Here is a 25,613-nt window from a genome sequence, read left to right as displayed (position 1 = left end):
AGGACATCATCAGTCTGCTGAACGTCTCCGAGCCCTGTGGCCAAGTCTGTCTTACTGTACATGCTCCCATAGGTAATATCACATATCACATGTATACACTATATATACACTCCCATTCACATTGGATGCATACTTGATATCTGCTGCTATTTGATATGTCTTCTCTTTGAACAAGAGGCAGGGGAACTCAGTGCCTTTTACACACTATGTAGTATATTTGATATATGCTTTGATATTATATTTTTTACTCTTATTCTTATTTAACTGTACTGTAATCCGTGGGAAGATTGTACTGAAGCATTTCAACCACTCTTTTATACCTGGAGTAGTTGTGATGTGACAATTAAACCGACACCACTTGCCTTTAAAATACCAATTAACACAACGACCACTAAACTCATTGCAGCTACAACTGAACACCGACGACCGACCGAGAACCAGACAGAGGTCATTCACTAATGACAAAAGCCTAACTTCTGAAACGGAATACCATAAGATGAGCCCACGAACCATCAGATCATTTTTCAACTGGATGTACAGTTTAAGCAACATGGCAGAATATGATATAGCGAAAAAAGAAAAAAAATGGATCTTTCTATGGGAAATGAGAACAATTGGCAACATTTCTTAAAGGCTATTTGGTCAGTTACCTGTATATTGGAACAGACACCGTCTGCTCATAGAACTCCCAGGTGGATAATAGATCCGTGCGCGTGAGGCTGGTAGAATGAAACCTCCATGCTCCCTGGTTGGGGACATATTCATTCTAGTTAGTCTTTTAGCACAGTGGGTTTCAACCTTTCTCATATCAAAGTCGATTATTTATTCAGCATGTGAGCCACAGACCAACATTTGATGAGATTTAGCCTCTTAGACCCAAACCTTTGAATATTGTGTTATCAATAGATAAGATTTAGTCCACAATTTAGTCCACAATTCCATGCTGTATTGATAGCCACAGGGGAGATGACAGGCAAAATGTCAATCAAAAAAACAATTAAGTAATACAGATGTTTAAAAATATATGGTTTCATTTGACAAATTTGACACATTTTGGTTTCATTTTACACATTTTACACAAGCTATGATAACTAAAACTAAGACTAAATATATTGACAATTCCGTCAACAAATAAAAACTAGACTAAAATGTTGGGGAGGGACTACTGGAGTAGTGATCCAGTAGAACTAAAAGGCAATTAATTTTATGTTTGGTTGCTCTCCGGTGTTGCGCTCTGAAAATATAGCAGATATATAGACATTTTCAGTGTGTACAATCAGGCAAAAATCTACCTCACGTTATGTCAGTCACGTTTGCACACTGCCGCCCGTTTCGCGCACCACTCAGTCCCTTGCTCTCTCTATCTCTCTCTCTCTCTCTCCTTGCCCTGAAAAATGCATTTTGCAACACAAAACGCAGCAGTGTGCAAAGACCTTTAGTCGACTAAACTATACTAAGACTAAAACTAAAATGAACACTGTATACAACAATACCAGAAGAATAATTACCTGGATAAGGCCTGCTGCCGGGTTCCGTCTCTTCTCAAAATGTTTCTGTCTGTGTTGCTCCTGGACCTTCAAAGCAAAGCCAGAACCTAGGATGCCCTGTGTGAAGGGGACCGGGACACAGATGTGTGATTATTACTGGACATGGGTTTCTGATCACAAGCCGGAGGCGTTAAACATTGAGTGCATGAATAGTGAATGGACAATCGTCAAGTCAAATGTGTTTATACAGCTTTTAAAAGCAACTCTCTTTGAACAAAGTGCCGTACAGACAAAGTGCTATAGGAGAAATACAAAATTCATAGACATAGTTAAGATGCAGCTCATGTAATACCCTCCCATTTAAAGGCCATTTTGCAATGATATTCCAGGCATTTGCGTTAAATGTGAGCAGTCGAAGGGCACACTTTATGAGGAAAGCAGGGAGATTGTGAAATTTTGGAGTGAGACCTCATAAATCATTTATAAAATGCTGGACGTAAGGGTACCGTTGGATCCAAACATTTTCAATTTGGGTTATACGCGGATACCATAGTCATATCAAGAAAGTCGTTACTAAGCAAAGCGCACAATTGCTCTATCGTGGAAGAACATTCAAAGACCACAGGTGAGCCAATTAGCAGTTGCTGTGCTATGGAAAGGATAACTTATATTCTGAAGAGGAAACGTGAAATATATGATTTGGGGGCCTTTTATCCAACTCTTAAGGAAAGCATGCATCGAAAAGATGATAATGGAAATTCCTCATAAACTGTTGTGACTTTGTGCACTTTATGGACGCTGTTGCATTTGCCCTCTTTGTTGATCTGATTTATTTTCATTTTATTTGATTAGAATTTGTCTAAAGTTTGTGTATAGTTTGTCTCTCAAGACAGATTCAGAGCTCCACTAGCAATGTAAACGAAGACACATGGACCGGAATGGAGGGCTGAGAGCAGACCAAATCCCCAAAACCCCAGAAGCAAATTCAAAGGAAAACAACAGCAGAGGGCGCTGTTTTTTCTTCTGTGTTTTCCTTTTTGCCGATGGGTTCCCAGATCGGTCTTGTCATGTGTAGCAACTCATAATGTAATAACTGCTCATAATGTAATAAGGGCTCATAATGTAATAAGAAAAATGTAATAAAAGCTCATAATGCAATAATCTGCTCATAATGTAATAAAAAAATGAGCGCATAACGTAATAATGGATTTTTCAATAATGTAATAATGTAATAACGTGTTACATTAAGTACCTCCACATATGAGGCTCATAATGTAATAAAACTTCATAATGTAATAATGTATTTTTTATTACATTATGAGCTGATTATTACATTATGAGCTTTTACTACATTTTAATTATTACATTATGTGCTTGTTTTTTATTACATTATGAGCTGATTATTACATTATGAGTTTTTATTACATGTTTTTATTACATTATGAGCCCTTATTACATTATGAGTTGCTTCACACCCTGCCAACTTTGTTGATGAAGAATGGAGCAACTATCTGCTAAACAGCAAATGAATACATATGGGGATCATTTTGCTGTACAAAGAGCTTCCACAGTGCTCAACATACAGTTCGTGATTGTATCGACACTGGGTGTTGATGCAACATCGATAATATCCCCATTGCTAGTTTTGGGCCACTTTGCCGAAGGTCATGGGGTCCATTATGTAAGCCTTGATGGACCAGTCACACACTTGATTCAAAGAGTCCAGGAAGCAGAGGAGAGCGCACCACTTCGATCTGTCCCTCACTCTGGCCCTAAGTCTAGCCCTCACTCTGGCCCTGACTCGGTACCTCACTCTGGCCCTGACTCTGTCCCTCACTCTGGCCCAGGGCCGGATTTATAATAGGGCTTGACGTGCTGAAGCACAGGGCATCAACAACCACAGGGGGGCACCAGAGGATCAACTGTAAACAAATATTCACATGAGCTGAGCTAAGTTAAGCTAACGTTGCTGTCTGTAATGACTGGTTACACTTAAGGGTTTTGAAGAAACTTTAGGTGGATACTAGTATGCACAACTCTAAAAGAACTGGTGTTGGAGCGCCTCAGTGCGGCTGCAGAGTTAAGGTGCTATCTATCCCTGATTGATTGATTGATTGATTGATTGAAGACTTTATTAGAAGTTTGCATAGGAAAAGGTTCATGACAGTACAGTTCACTGGTACATGGTCAACTAAAGGGAGATCCTAGTAAGCTTTTCGGCTTATTTGCAAAGGAAACCTTCATGTATCCCATATATAACAACTGAGACCACACTATTAAGTAGGGTGACCAGACGTCCCGCTGCGTGTCCCGGTGTCCCGACAAATATCTCTAAAACACTAATATGTCCCGCTTTTCAACATTCACCACAAAATTGTGCCAATAATAGTATCTGTTTTCAGTGGTTGCATACATTTATCATGTTCTTTTCACGAAAACATGCTCACCTAACCAATCAGAAAACATGTACAAATTCATTGCACGTCTGAATTCAACGCTGAGGCTGTTTGTCAATCACTCACTGCCTGTTTGCAACCCTGCGGTGTATGTGCGCTTGCACGGACATTAGAGAATGGGCACGCACGTGCGCGATAACGTGCGCATTGCTTTTAGGGGGGGAAGGAGGAGGAGGGGGGGGGGGGGCAACAAACTAGGTCCAAGCACAGGGCACCATGAAGGGTAAATCCTGCCCTGCTCTGGCCCTCACTCTCGCTGTAAGGCCCTCACTCTGGCCCTGACCCGGTACCTCACTCTGGCCCTAAGTCTGGACAGATCGAAGTGGTGCGCTCTTTGAATCAAGTGTGTGACTGGTCCATCAAGGCTTACATAATTACCTTCGGCAAAGTGGCCCAGAACTAGCAATGGCAGACTGTCATCATACTGACCACATGGGAATATTATCGATGTTGCATCAACACCCAGTGTCGATACAATCACGAACTGTATGTTGAACATTGTGGATGCTCTTTGTACAGCTAAATGATCCCCATATGTATTAATTTGCTGCATGTTTAGCAGATAGTTGCTCCATTCTTCATCAACAAAGTTGGCAGGGTGTGTAGCAACTCATAATGTAATAAAAACATGTAATAAAAACTCATAATGTAATAATCATCGGACATCTTGTGACCAATCCGGTTTGCCATCTGTTTAAAATAACTTTACTGACATGGTGAACCAGTGGGTGTCAACACCAGGGTCTACGTTTGTCAATGGAAGAGGAGGGAGACCACCTCCAACCACTGCAGATGTGCAAGTTAAAGTCAACTTGCCTTTCCCAGTTGACTTTGTATCAACTCTTGCTTTTAGTGTGTTTTATTGCTTTTCTCTAATTGCGACCGTAGGTCGCCGATTAGTATGTGAACGGTCACGGCTTGTCCATATGATGTATCTTTGTCTATAACCCTGACACTGTGGTTCTATGGGTTTGTCGCTCTGACATCATGCTCTGGCTTCACTGTGATGTCACACTAACAGAATCCCTGATGTCATCAACATAAAGCCCATATCTAACAGGACTTCATATGGGAATGCCCATATATGGAGGCCACATCGGCCACATACCACACTAAAAGAAACAGTATTCTACAGACAGGGATCTTCATTTATGGGCATAAAAGGGTATGATGTCAGATGGCATAGACATCATAGGACTTTCACATAACGAATAACTGAGTAAGCATGTTTCGGCTCTCACAGCATATATCTCCATATACAGTACATGGATCTCCATATGTACCAGGGGTCTCCATATATGGGTAACTGGTCTGATATACATCACTGGCCAGATGACCAAGACATGGCACAACGGAGGCGCATGTCGCCCTGAGGCATCTTACTAGTTATATTGGTATTAACATCCTCTACCATACAGATTGGGGGAAATAAAGGGCCTTATTCCTTAAAATAAGTAGCGACTTTAATACCCTCCACAGTGAGGCTGTTCAGTAGAATCTGTAGCGTTCACAATCGTAAGCTGGTTAATGAGTTAAAGAGTGAATCTGAATGGGTTACTGGGAATTGCTGAGAAAGAGCATTATAATCCACTCTGGATAGAATACATTAAAAAAAATAAACATTATTGGCTAAATGAATAAAGAAAAGTTCCAAAACTCACAGCAGGGAGTGCAAAGAAGGCCACTCCGATCAAGCTGAACGCGGCAGCCAGAAGGCGTCCATTCCAGGTCATTGGAACCTTATCACCATACCCAATGGTGGTCAGAGTGATCTAGTGGACAAATCAAAATGTAGACACTGTATTAGTAAAGAATGGGGAACATTTTTTATTTATTCAATATCACCAGGGATGGGAATCAAGAAACAGATACCATTTAGATCCAGTAATATACTATTATTGATTACCGTGCTTTGCTAACAATTATGTTCAGTAATACCTCAGGGATGCACACTCTCCGCCGCGGCAGAAGGGGGGTGGGGAATAAAACTGTTGATGCATTTTACCAGACTGGATGACAACAGGGATATATGCAATAAAGAAGGTACTTATTTCAAGCAATATGCTTAAACATTGTGTCAGCAATATTAATGAGCAAGTGCTGCATCCCCTCAAGCAAGTACCAGAGCATGATAACATCAGGTTAAAATCTAATGTTGAAAATAGTGCCATGCTGGCACCTTGAGCAGAAGAGCCCAAATGAAATGAAAAATGTATGACTTCCAGACACATTATGAATATCCCATTGAATCTATTTTAGGTCAGAGTAAAGCCTGATTTATAGCCTACTTCACTGAAAGGGTGTCATGCACTGTCACATGTTTATTTATTCTTCTCTATACTGTTCATCGCTCAGCACCTGCCCAAACTTGGGTCGGTTCTCACTTTTTATGCTATGTGTTCAGAGTCTGACCATTTAAATCAGCTATTTCTGGCGCTCGGCACCATAGTATAACAGAGCATAATTTAGGCATTAGGCAGCAACTAGTCAGGCTACAATGTTCTTTTAAGTAAAACCGTTTAGTTGTACGTCAACAAACATTGAGACATAGCCTACAGTAAAACTAAATTAGCCCTAATTAAACTGTATGAACTGCTTTTTTATGGAATTAAAATCATTGCAATGCCCATTCAAGGTTCAGAGAATAACAGAATATTGTCGTTGTCTGGCGGTATCTCCAAGTTTCAAATGTGTATGTTTTTTCGCTAAGTAAAGCCCTGCTTCATCATACTGTACAAGGCCATCACACAAAAGTAGTGAAAACAGTAGATCTACAAGCACACAACGCCTCGTGGTGCGAGGCGCTGTGTGCTTGTAGATCGGCTATTTTCACTAGTTTAAATCATTTTTAAAATGATAAATGGACATACAAGGTTTCCACCCGACAACGACGATATGTTTTCAATGAAAAGGGTTTCTCACCAGCCCCCACCAAAGGGCGTCCGCGTACGTCTCAAATTGGTCATTTGAGTCCTTCTCCACCGAGTAGACCAGGAAAGAAGCCAGGATGAGGCACAGGAAGCCTATGTACCATGCAGTAATCAGCTCCTGTATGGGAATACAACACAGTTACTATGTACCATGCAGTAATCAGCTCCTGTATGGGAATACAACACAGTTAGTATGTACCATGCAGTGATCAGCTCCTGTATGGGAATACAACACAGTTAGTATGTACCATGCAGTAATCAGCTCCTGTATGGGAATACAACACAGTTAGTATGTACCATGCAGTAATCAGCTCCTGTATGGGAATACAACACAGCATGCAGTAATCAGCTCCTGTATGGGAATACAACACAGTTAATCACTTAATATATAATTGTTGCTTGGAGTCCTCCAGGGGTCTATAAATGACAGCTAAACAGCTGTTACTTTTAATACAACACAAACCACCCCCTCCATAACATTCTGGCTCGTCATCAGAGGAACAGGTTCAGCAACACATTCAATTCACAAGGCTCATCAACCAAACGCCTAAAGACCACCTGACTGTGTGTGTGTGTGTGTGTGTGTGTGTGTGTGTGTGTGTGTGTGTGTGTGTGTGTGTGTGTGTGTGTGTGTGTGTGTGTGTGTGTGTGTGTGTGTGTGTGTGTGGCGGGGTAGTAGTTGACCTCAGGTTCTGCAGAGGTCACATAACAGCACGTCCTTGCAATGTGTATGGTTTTTGCACACCACCATACTTTTTGCACTATGTATAGATTTTTCACTTCAGCAATATTATCTCAGAGACAGCTGCTCAATCTGTATGAGTGCAACTGACTGCACAGCACAGTATGTCTCTTATTTTATGTGCTTCACTGCACCTCCGCTATCATCCTATGGCTCTGGTGTTTGGCATATTTGTCAATATGATCATGCACATCGTTCTGCGAATGCTCAGACAGTAGATACAGTATGTATACATAAATAATGTATACACTTTTTATTCCTGGGCTGGACTGCCATCTTCACTAGGCCTATAGCTCATATTTAGTGGGCTGTTCCGTTTTATTTGGTATTCAGATATCAGAGCAGTTATGCCCATACAGTGTATATTTATGTTATTGACAATTTGACATGCCCAAATCAGCAAATATGTCAATATATCATCACTGTCGGGCAGAAACCTCGTATTTCAAATTTGTACGTTTTTTCATGAAGTAAAGCCCTGCTTCATCAGACAAGGCTGTCGCACAAAGGTAGTGAAAACAGCAGATCTACAAGCACACAGCACACAACGCCTCGCGGTGCGAGGCGTTGTGTGCTTGTTTTCACTAGTTTACTTTTTTTTAAATGATAAATGCAAAACAAAGAGTTTTTGACATACAAGGTTTCCACCCGACAATGACGATGTACTGGCGATGTACTGGGACTATTTACTGGGACCTTTACACCTGCATGACACTGCCTTCCTTGTTTTGATGTAATAAATTCATTGTATTGAACCTGCTCTGCCTCCAGTAGCATTTTGATCCTTTCTCTGTAAATCATAACAGTCAGAAGCAACAGAAGTGATTGATGAACCCAGCTGCGTGGCGGAAATGATCAAGGATCTGTAGATGCTGGCTTGAGTAAAGTTGTTGTGCACAGACAGATAGGAGAATTGACTAAATGTTAATTGCTCTCAGTTTCATGTCAAATCTATACCAGGGGTCTTCAACGTTTTCAGGCCAAGGACCCCTTAGTTGAGAGAGAGATGAAGCAGGGACCCCGGCAAACTGTTCATAGAATCCATATAAATTAGTTTCATTGTTTGACAGCACAATCATCAGTGTATTTTGGATTCATGTCGATTTGTGTTTTCAGATATTTTACCACTTGAACCGTCAATACTTAATAAACTTAATGTATTTAATGTGCTTGGTCTGCTCTTTTCCCCTTCTACAACAAAACCTCTTTGCCAAAAATAGCAGATCGCACTGCTAGGCGTTGTGAGCTTGTAGATCGGCTATTTTAAGAATATGGACACTAGGGTTCAAGTGGTTAATATAAAAAATCACATAAAGATTTGGAGGACCCCTAGGGGTCCCGGACCCCCTGTTGAAGACCCTTGATCTATACCTTTTATTTGATCTTGTTTGAATGATTAGAGTTTATTGTCTTCAAAAACATCGTGTTCACCCCTTTCATACCCCTTTCATACTTAGAAATGTATTTTAAAGCTTTAACGAGAATGAAAATAGCACTTCAACAAGATTAGAGTATAGCCTATTGTAGAAGAGTACAGTATTCTCACATTTATGTGTGTAAAGAAAAAGCCAACTTCTAACCACCAGGGTGGAGAATGGCTATTCTCCAGCTTCATAATGACTGGATCTTTCACAGTCGATGGGCATTCTGCTGATTTATGGGTTTTGCTACAGCAGGTGAAAGGGAGCAGGTAACGATGTTCATCTGGGAGCAACTTTGTGTTGCACAGATTTATTGTGGCATGGGTCTGCGTATTGCAGTGGCAGTAAAGTTACTTTATACTGGTGTAAAGTAACTAAGTACATTTAATCAAGTACTGTACTTAGCTAGTTCACAGCCAAATCGCCTTCCATCGCCATTTTGAGGAAGCCCAGCCAGCCAGATCGCCAAACGTCGCCTTGGGGATCATTTTCTGATTTTTTTGGTATTTTTTTGACATTTTTTGAGCTATAAATGACCATTCTAGGTTCATATAAGCTTAAGCTACAAAAATGCGCTGGAAATGACATCATCGATGACGTAACCCGGAAGTCGTTCGGCCATAACAAAGCATGGGCCTTTCCATAGCATTGAAAGCTGATGTTTTTCTTATCAAACTTTACCATATGTAGACGGATTTTCATTCGGAAAAAAATGGCAGGCTGACAGAGTGGTCACTCAGGATCAAAAACGAGTGTATATGGAGTGTGCACGACGTGCACTCGCTCCAGGATGGCTCCCGTTCGGCGGACCGGGAGCCATAATGGCTGCTCCATAGGAAGCCATTATGGTCCACAATGCTGTACAGGCTGCACAGCAGACTGCAAGACCTTATCGTTGGGCACACTCTAGTGGATAGTACGTGTACTACATTCTGCAATTACATTATCCCTGCTGGGATCGGCTACTGATAACTTGGAAATTAATAATATTCCTGGCAGTATAGGCGCACAAGCATATTGTAAATGGCTGGGAGAGAGTTAAGTACAGTAAGTACAATTCTGAAGTATTTTTTACTTCTTTTACTTTTTTACTCCGCTACAATTATTTGAAAACTTTAGTTACTGGTTAATTATTTGTTGATTATTATTACAAAATATACATTACCCACTACAGCCCTATATACATTTCGGCCATTTGAAAATATCTGATCTACAAGTTCACAATGCGTTTCATTGTGAGCATGTGAGTTATCTTCACATTTGAAAACTTGTGAAAACAACAAAACATTCTGCACAATGAGTACTGTAAGTAGGTCTACCAGTACTTTTACTCATGTTCATTTTTAATTCCAGACTATTACTTGTAACAGGGTATTTCTACATTGCACTATTGATACTTTAAGTAAAACAAGTACTTTTCCCACCCCTGCAGAGAATCGTACAGACAGCTCAGCACATCAGATGAGAATTAATTTCCCTCCCATCAGGACAGCTAAGCCAGTACAGACTCATGAAAGGTCCTAACTATCCCTACCGGACCGTTTCAGATGCTGCCACTTGGTAAGCGGTTCATCCATCTAAGGCCAACAGGGCAACAGGCTCTGTAGCAGCTACAGTACTTCCCCCAGGCGATCAGGTCTTTAAACGACAAGACCAGGTACCAGAGCAGCAGGCTCCGGAAAAGTGAATTCCCCCAGGCAGGCAATCAGGTTACGAACGATCGACACTATTAGTATTGCTGGCATGTCTGCCCATGTGTAGCGGCAGCTGCTCACACACAATCGCACATGCAGTCATTCAACCCCACGCACGCACTTATTTAAACACCACGCACACCGACGCTCTGCATTTTAACACAAACGCATACACACACACACACACACACACACACACACACACACACACACACACACACACACACACACACACACACACACACACACACACACACACACACACTGTATATACTGTACACACATATACATACAGTATACACACACACACACACACACACGCACGCACGCACGCACGCACGCACGCACGCACGCACACACCCTGCCCGGTAAGCAAGAACACACAAGGGAAAACTACAGTTGTTATTGCTGCTACAATGTTGAGGAACCAAAACCAAAAACATTGTACTGTACTCATACATATGAGATGTAACAATAAAAAACTTGAATCTTGGGTGAGCTGGAGTTGCTCCCTCCAGATTACCACCACATACCCGGGGTCACAACCGTGATGGCATTGAAGCACAACATAGAGCTCTGTGACACAATATTTCATGCTATGTCATTTGGCCCCAGTCTTTTGAGAAAATGGGAAGACAAAAACCACAACTCGTTTGAGTAATTGACGAAAATTGATCGTAGTCCCCTGGCAGAGACAAGCATTCTATGGATTCTGCAGTGCTAGCAAGTGGCCAGATCATCTAGCCAGATGAAGCAAGTTCTTACCATTGTCAACTCAGTCAGCACAAGACTTATTTACAGGCAAGCTGGCACATCCTCTCCAGACTACTCTACTTACTGCAAATGATAGACATTTTGTTATCAAACAAGGTTATCAAAAGCTTGAAGGCTGGCTGAGTTCCTTTATCTGTAGAATAAAAGAACCTCTGACTGAAGATAGCAAAGCCCAAAATGTCTGGCACTGATGGGGGCTTAGATGTACTGTACCAAATGTGAGACTCTTATCAACTGGCACCAAATCTCCTGCGCTCAAGTGTTTAATCCCTATCCGAGTGGTTCAGTTTAGGTGTTTGGGTAGTGCAAAACAACAACAAAAGGGATTTGGATCACTTTGACATCCAATCAGATTAGGAAATCAAATCCAAGCATTAAATTGGATCACTAGAATGTTGCATGATGATTTTGCTTGTTTGCAAAATGGTTGCTAGGGTGTTTAATAAGGTGTGGCAAGGTTAATACTGGTTTCTACGGTATTGAGTGTGGACCAATCTATCCATCCTTTCACTGTTGTTATGGGAAAAAACAAACCATGATGTTACATGAAAATATTAGATTTCAAAAGGCTTTAAAATCACAAAACGTGTTCTCTCTCTCTAACATGTAGACACAAACACACACATACTTCACACAAACAAGAACAAACACAACATACAAGCAGCTCCACTCTTCCCTAACCCATAATTGTAATGTCCTGTATCAAAACTCAGCAAAGCCAGCAGAGTCGTCCACCTGTCCCAAGCATCCACCTCCAGCTGTGACTGACCAGCTTCGCTTGCAGAGCATGTGAGCGGAGTGGAGCGGCAGCGAAAGCCGCTCCGCGCTCCAGAGGGCTCTTGTCCCGCTCGATCGTCGCTCTGGTCGGCCACCGCTCCGCTCCCCGCCGCTCCGCCGCTCACCTTGATTTTCGCATTTCTCGCTTCGCGCTCGCTCCGCTCAGGGTCGTCAATCAGAGTCAGCAGCCAAAATAAAAAAAAGTAGTTTGCTACCATATCCGAAACACTTTCTCCTTTGCTTTGCCACAAGTGTTCCCAACACAAATGCCTGCTGTAACGTGTGAGCCTCGGCTTGATGGAGAGCTGCCTTCAATGTTATAAAAGACGCCATCTAAGGCATTGTATTTTTTAATAAGACGGGCAATATTAAATCCAGATGGTATTGATTAATCACCACAACCGAGAGAGGGAGGCGACTCACGTGGCGTGTGTTTCTTATCAGTCTCACTTGCATTTCAAATCGTATCCTTTGACTGGCTGGTGATATATAACTTAACTGACACAAGGTAGGCTATTTATTATAAACATAGCCTACGTGTGGTGTGTGGATGATAGCCTATAGATTGATTGATTGATTGATTGATTGATGGATTGAAGACTTTATTAGAAGTTTGCAAAGGAAAAAGTACAGTTTCATGACGGTACAGTTCACTGGTACAAGGTCTACTAAAAGGAGATCCATGAAAAGACTAAGCTTATTTCCACAGGAAACCATTTGGCTTGAGTGAAATCGTAATAAAGGGAATTCTCTGTCTGTTCTCCTCTCCGCGGTGCAGAGCGGCTGCACTGCCACTACTGCACGCGGCACTGTTTTGTTGGAAACATGCGGTGCGCGGCCCCAACAGGGTCGGCCAGGAGCGGAGGAGGTCTGCGCTCCAAGGAGCGGAGGAAAATCCTCGCTGTCACAAGGGGGGGGGGAGTGGTTACTAGGGCCCAAGATGGAGGGGCCTTAATTATTTTATACGTTAGCTATTGAAAAATAGGCAATCTGTGCCACGCTGTGAGCTTGTATATCTGCTATTTTTCAAATAGTACCCAGTCAAAGTACCCAGGGCCCAGAATTTCGTGCGACACCCTTGAGTGGACTAATGCATATCAAACTGGGGGGTCCTTTACATTAAGAAAAAGTGGTCTAAATTAAACATCACCTTGCTGTGAGCATAGACTACAGATCCCAGCAGCTTCCAGGTGCCTGCGCGGCGGTCCATGCGGAGCATCCGGAGGATCTGGAGGAACCTCAGACTCCTGATGGCCGACGTGGCGAAGACGTTGCCCTGAGAGCCGGCCGCCAGCACCGACACCGAGGCTATCAGCACCATGATGTCTGGAGAGAGACAAAAACCCAGGAATATCATATACTGTAGCAGGGGTCTTCAACGTTTTCAGGCCAAGGACCCCTTAGTTGAGAGAGAGAGATAGATTCCATATAGTTTCATTGTTTGACAGCACAATCATCTGTGTTTTGGAATCATGTCAATTTGTGTTTTCAGATATTTAACCACTTGAACCGACAATACTTAATAAACTTGACTTTTCACTCTGCTCTGTTTCCCCTCTACACCAAACCTCTTTGCCGAAAATAGCCGATCTACAATCTGCTATTTTTGGTTAAAGTTCTCTGCTTTAACCAAAACTAGCCCTTACCCGTTCAAAGATATGAGCTCCAAAATGATGTGCAGTGTGTGGGTTATGGGATGTGCACTGTGCACACAGTATATGAGGGATGGAAAGTAACTTTAACTGGTGCTTGCATGATGTACTGTAGGAGCATCAATGTAAGAAACCCGTTTCGTTTAATGGCTACAGAGATACTGTCCCCCCCCTGAGGACCCGGACCCCCTGTTGAAGACCCCTGTCATACAGTATCATATACTGTATCATATTTCCTCATCAGTTCATATGATTTATTCACATTGTTTGCTGCTTAAGTGAGAACGCAAATAGAAATGGAGCAATTGTCACAGTCATTATTCATTTTGCAGTGGCAATGTTTTGCCTGCCCGTTATCAGAAAACCAAACCATATCCAACTGTTTCCGCGAGAATTTACTGTAGAATTATGTGTGGGACACATCCGGAGAACAGCAGACATACAAGCTCAAGTCACATCACCGATGCAACCGTAGTGAGCTTGTAGATCACCCTTCTGCGCAATGCACGATGGGACTTTGGAAACTTGTGAATACAGTACTAGAGTAATACCTGAATTTCAACTACTTGCATCCCAGTAAATAATTGAATATTCATAATTAATAAAGCACGAAACCTTAAGTAAAATGTATTATTTCCTTGCCAAGATTTTCAGTGCTGGAGAAACATTTAGAAAATCTATTCTTTGGTATACCAATGAAAGCGGACAGTTCTAAGCCTTACAGGTACAGTATGTGTTCTGTGCTGGCTTCTCTCAAAACGTGAGACAAGAGAAAGGAAAGGTGACAGAAATGTGAGCTAAAGCCCAGCCTGTTTTCCTCACCGATTACACTGAAGGGTTTCCTGGCAAACTTCAGCCTGCCTCTCCATCCTCTGTACCTGCAGCAGCAGCCAGCAGCCCATATTCTCACAATGTACTCCACTCCAAACACCACGATGGTTACCAGTTCCTGAGGGGGAGAAGCAGAGCTCTCATACTCCAACTTACAGTAAGGCCTCATCCTCAAGCTGTTGTTACTGTGGCTTGAAGATCAGTTCTTAAGTTGTCGGCAAGCAACGCGTCTTACTACAGTGTATAAATCTGAACATTAGATTTAGGGCAATTTTCTTTAGTTCAATAATCTTGAAGCACTTTTTAAATTTGTTTGTCATTTGATTCATTGATATTTTTATATCAATGAATCATTTAGCTTATACTTTGGTGTACAACGGTGTCATCCAAAACAATTGTAAATAACTGATCTAAAGCTTGTACATTTGCTCTTTTATTCTACTAAAATAAATTCTTTAAATTAAATCAATTAAATCGCTAAGTTCAATTAACTGTTGCACCCCTACATGTACATTAGATTGTGTGGCAAATTCTCAGCATACTGTATGTTGCTGGATTGCAGGTTTCATTGAGTAAAGGTAAGCAGAGATTTCATGAAACATACCAGTATGTACAAGGCACTCTCCGAGCTGCTTTTGAACTCTTTGATGGTGGCGAACACTGAGAGTATAAGACAGGAGAAAACTAACAGGAAGCTGGAAGACAAGACAAACAGTACATCAATGTTTAGATTAAACTATGACAAAGTGGAACTAATCAGTACATCATTAACTATGCAAGTAACTCATACACAATCCAACAGATGTTTAACCTGAATGACAATGTATCATCACTAGTAGGCCTATGGAGTATACACACTGTAAACACTCTGTTAATAATATTTAACTTAGTAGCGAGAAAATACCAAATTTCAACATCTGTTAAATGTCCCTGTCATCTAGGTCCTAGATTCCAGGGAACTTGTGAAGTGAAATGGCTTCAGACAAACTTTCAAATGCAAGCATTCTCATCCATCTACCATGAATGGTTCAGATCATGGATATCCTCACACTGAGTTATAGACCATAAAGGAGCATATTTATTAGTTATTGGCTAATGACAATGTATGCATGACACCTGCGAGCCAGAAGAAGCAACCTATAGAGTCCAATCACATTGACAGATCACATCTCCTGACACTATACCCTCAGCGTAGTACTCAGGAAATGATTAGAAAATCACTGACATTATTTAAATCAAACAATAAATATAAGAGAAATACATTTTAGACTAAATCTGTATGAGTAGCAAAAGGTTTGTTCTTGATCGACTGAACATTTGTGAGCTTTATGGTCAGGCTCGTTGTGGTTTTGACTTAAGCCATTGTTCGATGCCAGTTCTCATATTTCTGATCACTTTCTCCAATGGCTCCTCCTTGGAGAAGAAGTGCCAGTGTTGTTGTTTTTGTTCTTTACACTCTCCATTGTCTGCACGCAAAGTATCTCCGCTGACCACAAAGATGTGAACAGGAGATGAAAGGGACGTTTTGTCTGACACAATCCTATATAGCTGAATGGTTAGGGAGCCTGCCTGGGGAACCAGTTCCCCTGGTTGTCCCTGGTTCGATTCCTGGCCAGGATAGCAATGTCGATGTGTGTCCCTGAGCAAGACTCCTATACCCCTAATTGCTCACGCGCTCCTTGTGGGCTGCGAAGCAGCTGGGTTGGGCTGCAAATACTGAATTTCCCTCGCGGGAGGAGTAGGTAACTATTATTATTATTATTATTATTACTATATCTAAAATGTACGGTCATACAGTATGTAATCTGCACTGTAAGCATTCAAAAGGCCTCACGGGCCAAGCAACAGATTATTCCCTGGTCATGAAAAGGCACTTGTGTTATTATCTGTGCCACTAATTAAAATAAAATTGCTATTCAACTTGATGCTGGCTTACATTTATACACCAAAACAATATGCTACATTTGGCTTAGTAATTCAATATCATCTATTGACACAATTATTAGTTTTTATATTTTCATTAATTTATACTTTTCTGCAACTGAATATCATCACAACTATTATTTGTTCACTTCACGCTATGCTGTTTTTATGTAATTCATATTTCCAGTAATGTAACCCTGAACTGTCAGAATTCATAATATCAGACAACGGTGTAGATTTCACAAGTAACACTCATATGATCCGAGACACAGACAGTGGACAGACGATACCCACATAGGAGAGAGTAAAAGGTACTCGAGTTCCGCTTATCGATCTGTCACACATGCGCTACCAATAAGAACATGGAATAAAACATAGACAAAACAATTCATGATGATGCTTATCAGTATCTAAAAGACATACATTAAAGTTGTACTATGTAACTTTTTTTATAAAACAAATCTTAAAATTCTCCTAACTATTAAATCACAAAAGTTTTAGAAGATCCGCGCCGTGAATTTCAGCCTGTAAAGCCTTCTCTATATGTAAACTGAGATCCTTGCCGTGGACCGGATCTCGCGCCAAAATTGCGTCATCACACTACCGGCCAATCACAGCGAGGGTTATACAACTGCCGGCCAATCACAGCGCATCTTGAAGTGGGGTCGCTATGGCAGCCATATTTGTTGTCGCCCGTTTGTACCATCCCTTCTCTAGGTAATTTCGCCTACCAGGCAGGGTGAAGGAGTCCGTATCTCTGGAATTACTGAACGCACAGGAACAAGGGACCCCTTAAAAGATAGATCTCAGCGAGGTGGAGGCAGACGCGGGGGTCTGAAGGTACGAAAAACGGACGAAAGACGCGGACGCGACCGCGGTTTGCTATAGGGCTAATGACCACTAGTTGGGCAACTTACACAGTATGGCTTTAAGTTCCCATTTTTATACTGAACTACACTATTGTTTTCAATTTAAATCAGCTACTTGTGAGTAAAAAGCAAGACACACGACATTAACTGTAGTAGTATGGTAGTGTCTTTGAATTATGTATCGAGGCACAGCCACGGTCGTCTCCCATCTCATACCACAGCATTTTGATGTACTGTACAGTACCTACAGTATGCAGTACTCACAGTGCATACAGCATCAGCCTAAGAGCCTACAGTATCAGAGCGGTGTGTGTGTGTGTGTGTGTGTGTGTGTGTGTGTGTGTGTGTGTGTGTGTGTGTGTGTGTGTGTGTGTGTGCGCGCGCGCGCACACACACTGCAGCTAATCTCGCATGCTACTAGGCCGATCAGCATCATATTTCACTCTGTGCACTCTGACAGCCTGCCAAGGACCTCAACTGTCCAATACTTCCCAACTTGGTCAGTGAAATATGTCGCAGAGAATTTGTCCCTTGAGGCTATGAGATAAGCCTCGCCCCAGGCTAGCCAAGTACAAGGTTCCTGTCCCGGCTGGCTTATGTACTGTATGTGTAGTGTAGCAGGGGGCTGAGGCTTTAGGAGAGGAGATAGTAGTAAAACACACAATGTAATTAAATTAAACTGCCTACTTGAATACGCCACATTTTTCTAGAGGGAAGGTCCACTTTAACAATGCACAGGTTCTTTTAACCATGAAGGATGAGGCATGGAAATTAACTTTTTTCCCCGTCTGTACACAGACAGAGTATATAAACAGGTAAAGCAGACACTATAAGCAAACAAACACATCTAAAACATACTGTACATTCAATAATATAATTTGGGCTGGCATAAACGAGGAGGATAACAGCATGGAATAACTAAGGGCATATTTTACCATACTTACTCAATTACCAACTTACACAACTTAGAAAAAGACATGGCTTTGAGCCATTTGTCTTCCTAAGGTACGCCAGCCCTTTTATAACCTGTTCCACCCTTAATTAGAAACAAGGAGCATCTGGCTGCCCTAGTAACAGGTCCACCTGGTTACATATGGGAGGTCGGATAGCGGAACTAGCGAATTGCAGATATTCAAGTTCACCGGTACAAATGAGCATTCACTTAACACCAAACAATATATTTATAAACGTGAAAACATACCCAAAACCCCTAAATTACGATTGTCTTAATGTCTGCACACAACTGAGTCTGAACTGTCATGAGTCAGTCTTAGCCCCTTTTTTACAGAGTTTAGATTGAGGGACCGAAATATCAGTGTGTAAGTGTTGAATACATTTTATGCTGCTGAGCCATGCCCATGATTTAGGGAAAGATGTATGCACCTTTGACATTCAGTTATCCAGGTCAAATAAAGGCTAGGTACTGTATGTGAAATAGAGTACATAGGCCTACAGTGTATGTATGTATACAGTAGGTACAATTGTTGTCTAATGTGGGACATCCCACCCAGTGGGTGTAAGGTAGTCAGTGTAATTAATAGCTCATGATCACATGAGCTATTAATTTCCAATCATAGATTAGGGTGAGCAGAACCCTCTAACGATAACATTAGTGACTTTGACAAACAAACTTAATGTTAAGGCAGGGTATACATTTATTATAAATACATTATTGGGATGTGTTTGTTATTTTTTCATCCAGAGAAAAACATTATACATGTATTCTGCAAATATCCTCGATATTTGTTATTTCGATCAAATGTTCCTTTGTCCCGCTTTAGGAAATAGTTTGAAAAGTGGGACAGCATGATTTGCCCTAATGTGGGACAGTTCTAAAAGTATTTCAGTCAGGCTGAGATTTGTGGAGGGGCATGGATTGTGCAATGACAATGGCTATTTACAAACAAGCACATTACATACCATCTTTCACACTGACAGCAAGAGGAAGAGCAATGACTGAGCTTAATTAGAGCAGTGGTTCCCAAACTTTTTAGCTTGTGATCCAAAAGAGAGATTAGAAGTTTGCCCTGCGAAAACAGCAGATCTACAAGCTCAAGTTGTGAGCTTGCAGATAGGCTATTTTCACAACATCTTAATTTGTTTTACAATTTATGGAATTTCTTATATTTTTCCTTTATTTCGTGAAATTACTTAGAAAAACATAAATTTGTGTTTGTGACCCACAAATGGGTCCCGACCCACTGTTTAGGAACCGGTGAATTAGACCACCAAATTGGTTAACTGCCTGACACACATCAGCATACACACTTTACAAAAAAAGTGTAGTACTGTATATGCTGATGTAGTAGTGGTTGTAGTGGTGCATGTAAACCTCTCGAGTGTATCTGCCTGAACTAGCTCGCAGGCAATCACGATGGCAAAGGCGAGAAATAAGACATGGGGATGGGAAAGAATGACACAATGATAGAATGAAGAGTACAGACACATGGTCCCTCAGCTGGTGGCCAGGCCTGGAATGTTACTACTTACTTAAAGCTATCATACGTTTTATGTCCGCTGTTGAGAGGTAATTGCAACAATGTCTGAACTTCAGTAATGAGCCGTCAACACCAAACATAAAGATATACTGTGGTTTAGAAAATCATTCTTTCAAATGAATAGCACATTCCATACCACAACTACTGTGCGTATAACAATGACAGTGTTGAACAATATTATTTTATGTTATTGAAATATAGTAATAGTTATAGTGCTTGTTGTGGCTGGCACTTACAGGCTTTTAGAGGCCACATAGTGTCCATACGGTGCACAGTACGCTTCAAATAACTTTATTGACATTGTAAACCATGGGTGCCTTTCCCAATACCAGAGTCTCAGAGGAAGAGTAGGGAGACCATCTGCAGATGTACAGTAATATTCATATCGTATTAACATACTCTGCCATACAGATTGGTTAAAATAATGTTTAAATAATTGCAATAATGTTTAAATAATTAAAACTAGTAAGAAGCATCAGGGCGACAAGCGACCTCACCCTAAAGGACGAGGTTGCGCCACAGTGATGTGGACACCAGGGATCTCCATATATGGGCATAAAAGGGATTTGTCCCCCCCGGCATAACTAGGGATCTCTCTAACAGGGCATCATTAATATTGATGACATCAAGGAACTCCATATATGGGCATAAAAGGGATTCTGTTAGCGTGACATCAAAGTGAAGCCGGAGCGTGATGTCAGAGAGGCAAACCCATTCTGTTAGAGTGGTCCCCCTGACATCACAGTGACTTCAGAGCATGATGTCAGAGCGGCAAACCCATAGACCGTAAAAATGTGTACATGTCCAGACAGACGGACACGGACAAGTTGTGACATTTCTCATAGTAAACTGCGACCTTCGGTCGCAATAAGTCTCAGATTGAAGCTTAAATGTATTTCTAATAATGCATGAAACACTTCTAGTTTATTGTTTGTTTGATGTTGTTTACATCTGCACATAATACAAGGTAAAGACAAATCAAATATACAAAATACAATATACATAACATAACATAGCAAACATAAGATAAGGTGCATGATTAAAAAGAAATGGATAGCCGGCACTACAGAAAGCAGAAATGCTTCTCATGTGGTTGGAAAGATATCCCGCATAGAAAAAATATCTTGTGCATTTTCCTGAGCATTTCGCCTCTGCAACTGCAAGAAGCTGCAGTCAATCAAAGTTAGCACTGCTGGCAGAGGGAAAGAGAATTAATATTTTAAATTTGCACTCTATGACCCGTAGAAATTGTGAAGTATGCTGTGGAATCCTGTGGATTGCTTTCCACTGTATATATTACTCCAACTTTTAGCATGCCTTAAAGTCCAATTCTAGCCGGGGGAAAAGATGTTTAATTTAGATATGCCATCCCACACTTCGCCACTGTGAAATGGTAGACAAAATGGTCTCCAAAACTGTATTAGGTGAATAGACATTTACGCTGTGTTTGCAAATATTAGTGCCAGATGGTGTTTATTATCTTCTACAGTCACAGTGGAGGTGCTGGTAGAAGTTCAACTAAATCTTGTGTAGTCAATGTGGAGACACCATCTGGACTGGAACGTGTAGAGTAGAGAAGTTTCTGATGTCACAGATTTGACAGAGTTCAAAAGAAGGAAAGAAAGAAAAGACACAAAAGTGTCTCCAAAATCCTATTATGACCTCAACTTCATTAAAACAGTATTTGGGTGCAACCGGGTGAACCAGGGTCAGCACCTGCAAATCACTCTGATAGTTGCCATGTTGTCACACGCCAGTACTGCTTGCTGGGCCGTAGTGGTCGCAGCAGCAGTGGGAACGGTTTGTGGCTGGGGTGATGAATGTCTGTGATGACACACTCAGCCGTGGCTACACATCGTTTATCATGTATTCCCTGGAGGGAGTAAAACTCACCTCCTTGCACTGGGCTGTCTGCACTACCCTCTGTATGTAGTGCTTGGTGGTCGGAGGGCAGTGCAGTGCACCACCACCGCCCATACTAGGCGGTGGTGCCGCTCACCAGGATGCTCTCGATGGTGCTGTTGTAGAACGCCCTGATTATGCCTGTTTCGAATGATTTCAGTGCATTGAATGAGAAATTATCAAGTGTTTTCAAGTGTTTGAATGGTCTGGTATCTCGGATACTCAATTCTGGGTATCCCGGTATCTCACAGTGGATGGTTGATCAAAACAATGAAACAGTGGCTTGATTAGTAGTGAAATGTCGACATCTAGTGGTCAACCTCAGAGGTACACAATAACAAAAACTGAGCTGAATTCCAGCATCGAACTAGATGCCATGGATTCTCTGTTCCCCGGTGTAACGCTCCATGCCACAGACCCCGACGGAGCGGCGCGGTATTGGGCGCCGGAACGGCGCCCAATCCCACTCAGCCGCGTTACCAAGATATGTGCCGTTATGGACAGAATAGTAAATATTCAGTCCCTCACTATCCACGTCTACCCCACTGCACGTCTCCAGCACTATCCACGTCAAAGATAAATGCACAAAAAAGGAGTCACATCATCCGTTCATTAGCTCAGTCAGTAGAGCACGGATGCAACAAACCCACGGCTTGGGTTCGATTCCCGTGAGGGGAATATAATATTCTAGGCGACAGATATCGGCGCATGCGTACATCAAAGTGCAAGGAAACAGGATACCCCGTGGATACCCCGTGGATACCCCGTGGATTCAAACATCTGATAAATGGTGAAAAAGTCCGATTGAATGCGAAGAGAGCAGTCGAAGCTGGTGGAATTTCTTCAGTCCATGACGGCAGTGGTAGCGTTGCTGACCACGCGTGTGGCCCTTTTGAGGTCCTCCGAGATGTATATCCCAAAGAACATGAAATAACTGACCCACTCCACTGCAGCACTGTCCATGTGCATGGGGGTGTGCTTTCTCCTTGCCTCCAGAAGTCCATGATTGGCTCCTTGGTCTTGTTGACCTTGAGGGTGAGGATGCTTTCCTGGCACCATAGTGTTAGTGATCTGATCTGACCTCATCGTTGTCGATCAGGGCCATCAACGTTGTGTCATCAGCACACTTGATAATGACACTAGAGCTGTGTGGCCACACAGTCATGTGTGTAAGGCGAGTAGAGGAGACTCAACACGCAGCCCCGAGGGACTCCTGTACTGAGGGTCAGTGTCTGACCTGATGTCGCCCATTCTCACAACCAGGCCGTCCAGTGTCCAGCTGCACATAGCTCTAGTCTCCACACATGTAGGCCTGGATCTTCTGAGCTTTGTCTCAGGGCTGGTAGGACCTATGGTGTTGAATGCCAAACTGAGTCCACAAAGAATATTCACAGTTCACACACATTTATTAACCTCCAGAAGTTGGGTGAGGGCGATGCAGTGAAGAGCCAAAGCAATTGCATTGTTGGTGGATATATTTAGACGATATTCAAATTGCCATGGGTCCAGTGTGGAAGGCAGAACAAATGTAGACCATCACCAACCTCTTAAAGCATTTACTGACAACTGCAGTTAGGGCAACCGGTCGCTAGTCGTTCAGCCATACTTGGAGTGCTTAGTCCACAATGGTGGACATCTAGAAGCCTGTGGGGACCATACAGCTTGGGAGAGGAAGAAGTTGAAAATATATGCATACACTTCTGCCATCAGGGTCCGCAGCTTTGCAGATATTGATCCGTTTGAAGGCTCTACGCACTTAAGCCTCCGACATGGTCAATGGAATGGTCTCCACAAGTGGTGCAGACTCAGGCTGGTGGGTGCTGTTACCGAAGGGGTTCTCTACACATCTGCTTCTCGCTCTGAAGTCCATTCATGTAGCCCTTGCCACATGCTCCTCGTTTCACCATTCTCTTGGTCTTCCAGTTTGACTGTGTAAAACCTCTTGGCCATTCTGATTTTATTCTCAAGCACCGCATGGGTGGTCCCCAGATTCCCAGATCTGATGTGTTATGTGCATCAAGTGCAGCACAAACCTCACAATTAATCCATGATTTATTTAGGTAAATCCCAGACGTCTTTATTTGAAATGTCTCCCAGTCCACATGATCAAAACAGGCTTGTAGCATTGAATCTGGGTCTTGTCTTGTGTTAGATGTCAAATTTGGGGACAACTTTAAGGTTAGCCTCCAAATTTGGACAAGAGGCCAGGAGTCTGTGTTCCCACATGCCCTTGCCCCATTTCACTGAAAGTTTGCCTATTATGATATTCCCAGAATAGAGACCTAAATATAAAAGTGTGTTTGTTATAAGCTTCCAATGGACATTTCCTAGTAATTGTACAGTCGATGTAATAGCTATTTGTCAAAAGAACTATTTGACAAAGACACAAATAAACTCTTACAGGTCCATTTGGTTACATGTACTGTACTCTTCACAGCTACAGACCTGTGAGGGTCCATTTGGAAGCCCCTCGAGGAACCCAAAGGGTCCCTGCACCCCACTTTGAGAACCCCTGGATTAGATCACTGTCCAGGTCATACCAGGTGACATGACAGTCTAGTGGTTCACAATATGGGGTCCGGAGACCCTCAGGGGTCCACGGTGAGGGTAAGGGGGTCCCCAAATGATTCATAGTTAATCCTCACCATCATTACATGTAGTAAATACAAGAATGGCTATATGAGTTTCTCTGTCATCTCTAGTTACATCACATAGACGGTTAATTCATTGTGGATCAGATAAAAGACCGTGTCTAACACTAAAGATGTTCTTAGATTGGGGACCCAGAGATAGAAATCTTATCGAAATGGTAACAAATGCAAATCAAATTGGAAGTCTTTGAAATGGAAAGAGGTTGAGAGAATGAAAGGAATGGTGAGAGTGTTGCTGTTGTAGAGTATTAGTGAAGGGAGCTGACCACACTACAGTGGTGCTGAAATCAGATCGCATACAATTGCCGCAACATGATGGCAAGCCAGATGAAAACTACAGTCAATGGAAATCACACTGCTCATAGGCCTTCTTCATAAGACCGTCCGGGCTTACTGTATGTAGAATTAAGAACTTGATTGATGTTTAAAAACAAACTAAACAGAATGCCGCATCCTCAGCTATGGAAAGCACTTACGGCATAATTTCATCATGTCAGCTATGCAGGCAATTTTACAGATCAAATTTGCTGTTACGCAGGCTTGTATGAGAAATAAATCTACTTATATTCCTTGTGCAATGTCTTGAAACAATACCACAAACACTTATATAGCGTAGGCTACCCCCAAAACTCCGCAACCAAATCCAGCCATGACGATAACACATGCAGTCAGACAGGACAGGATGACAGAATCAAACATGCATGGTTTCTTACACATAAGCGTGGTAGATGAACGCCCATCCCCGCGGTCTCTCCAGCGCATTGTAGAGGAAATTCTGCAGTTTGCGATAACTGGCATTTTTCTTGGTCGGTCTCCGTCGCCCGGCGCCGGTCCTGAGGATGCTGCCCCTCTGCTTGGGGCTGTCTTCCGAACCGGCGGCGATCAGCAGCGTCCCGTCCTTGCTCGATTCCGGGGCCGCGGGGTCCAGACCGACGAAGCCGACTTTCTGCTTCTTGTCCCCGGCCTGAGTTGGGTAAACCCCGCCGTTGACAGGTTTCTGCACCAT

The 25,613-nt window shown here is 42.3% G+C and overlaps 1 protein-coding gene across 1 annotated transcript; it reads right to left on the bottom strand.

Annotated features, from left to right (window-relative positions):
- Positions 1 to 646: 646 nt before the first annotated feature.
- kcnq2a (potassium voltage-gated channel, KQT-like subfamily, member 2a) lies at positions 647 to 25,613 on the bottom strand (the record flags this gene model as incomplete). The annotated part of the gene is made up of 8 exons (XM_080733402.1): positions 647 to 745; positions 1,509 to 1,604; positions 5,605 to 5,715; positions 6,866 to 6,991; positions 13,432 to 13,607; positions 14,756 to 14,882; positions 15,369 to 15,459; positions 25,321 to 25,613. 8 exons carry the CDS (start codon positions 25,611 to 25,613, stop codon positions 647 to 649), a joined length of 1,119 nt encoding a protein of 372 aa, XP_080589528.1.

The sequence above is a fragment of the Nannobrachium achirus genome (genome assembly GCF_963921795.1).
Source record: "Nannobrachium achirus genome assembly, chromosome: 9".
Taxonomy (NCBI): Eukaryota; Metazoa; Chordata; class Actinopteri; order Myctophiformes; family Myctophidae; genus Nannobrachium; species Nannobrachium achirus.
The sequence above is the reverse complement of the archived record's forward strand: the minus strand, read 5'-3'. Positions and strand labels throughout refer to the sequence as shown.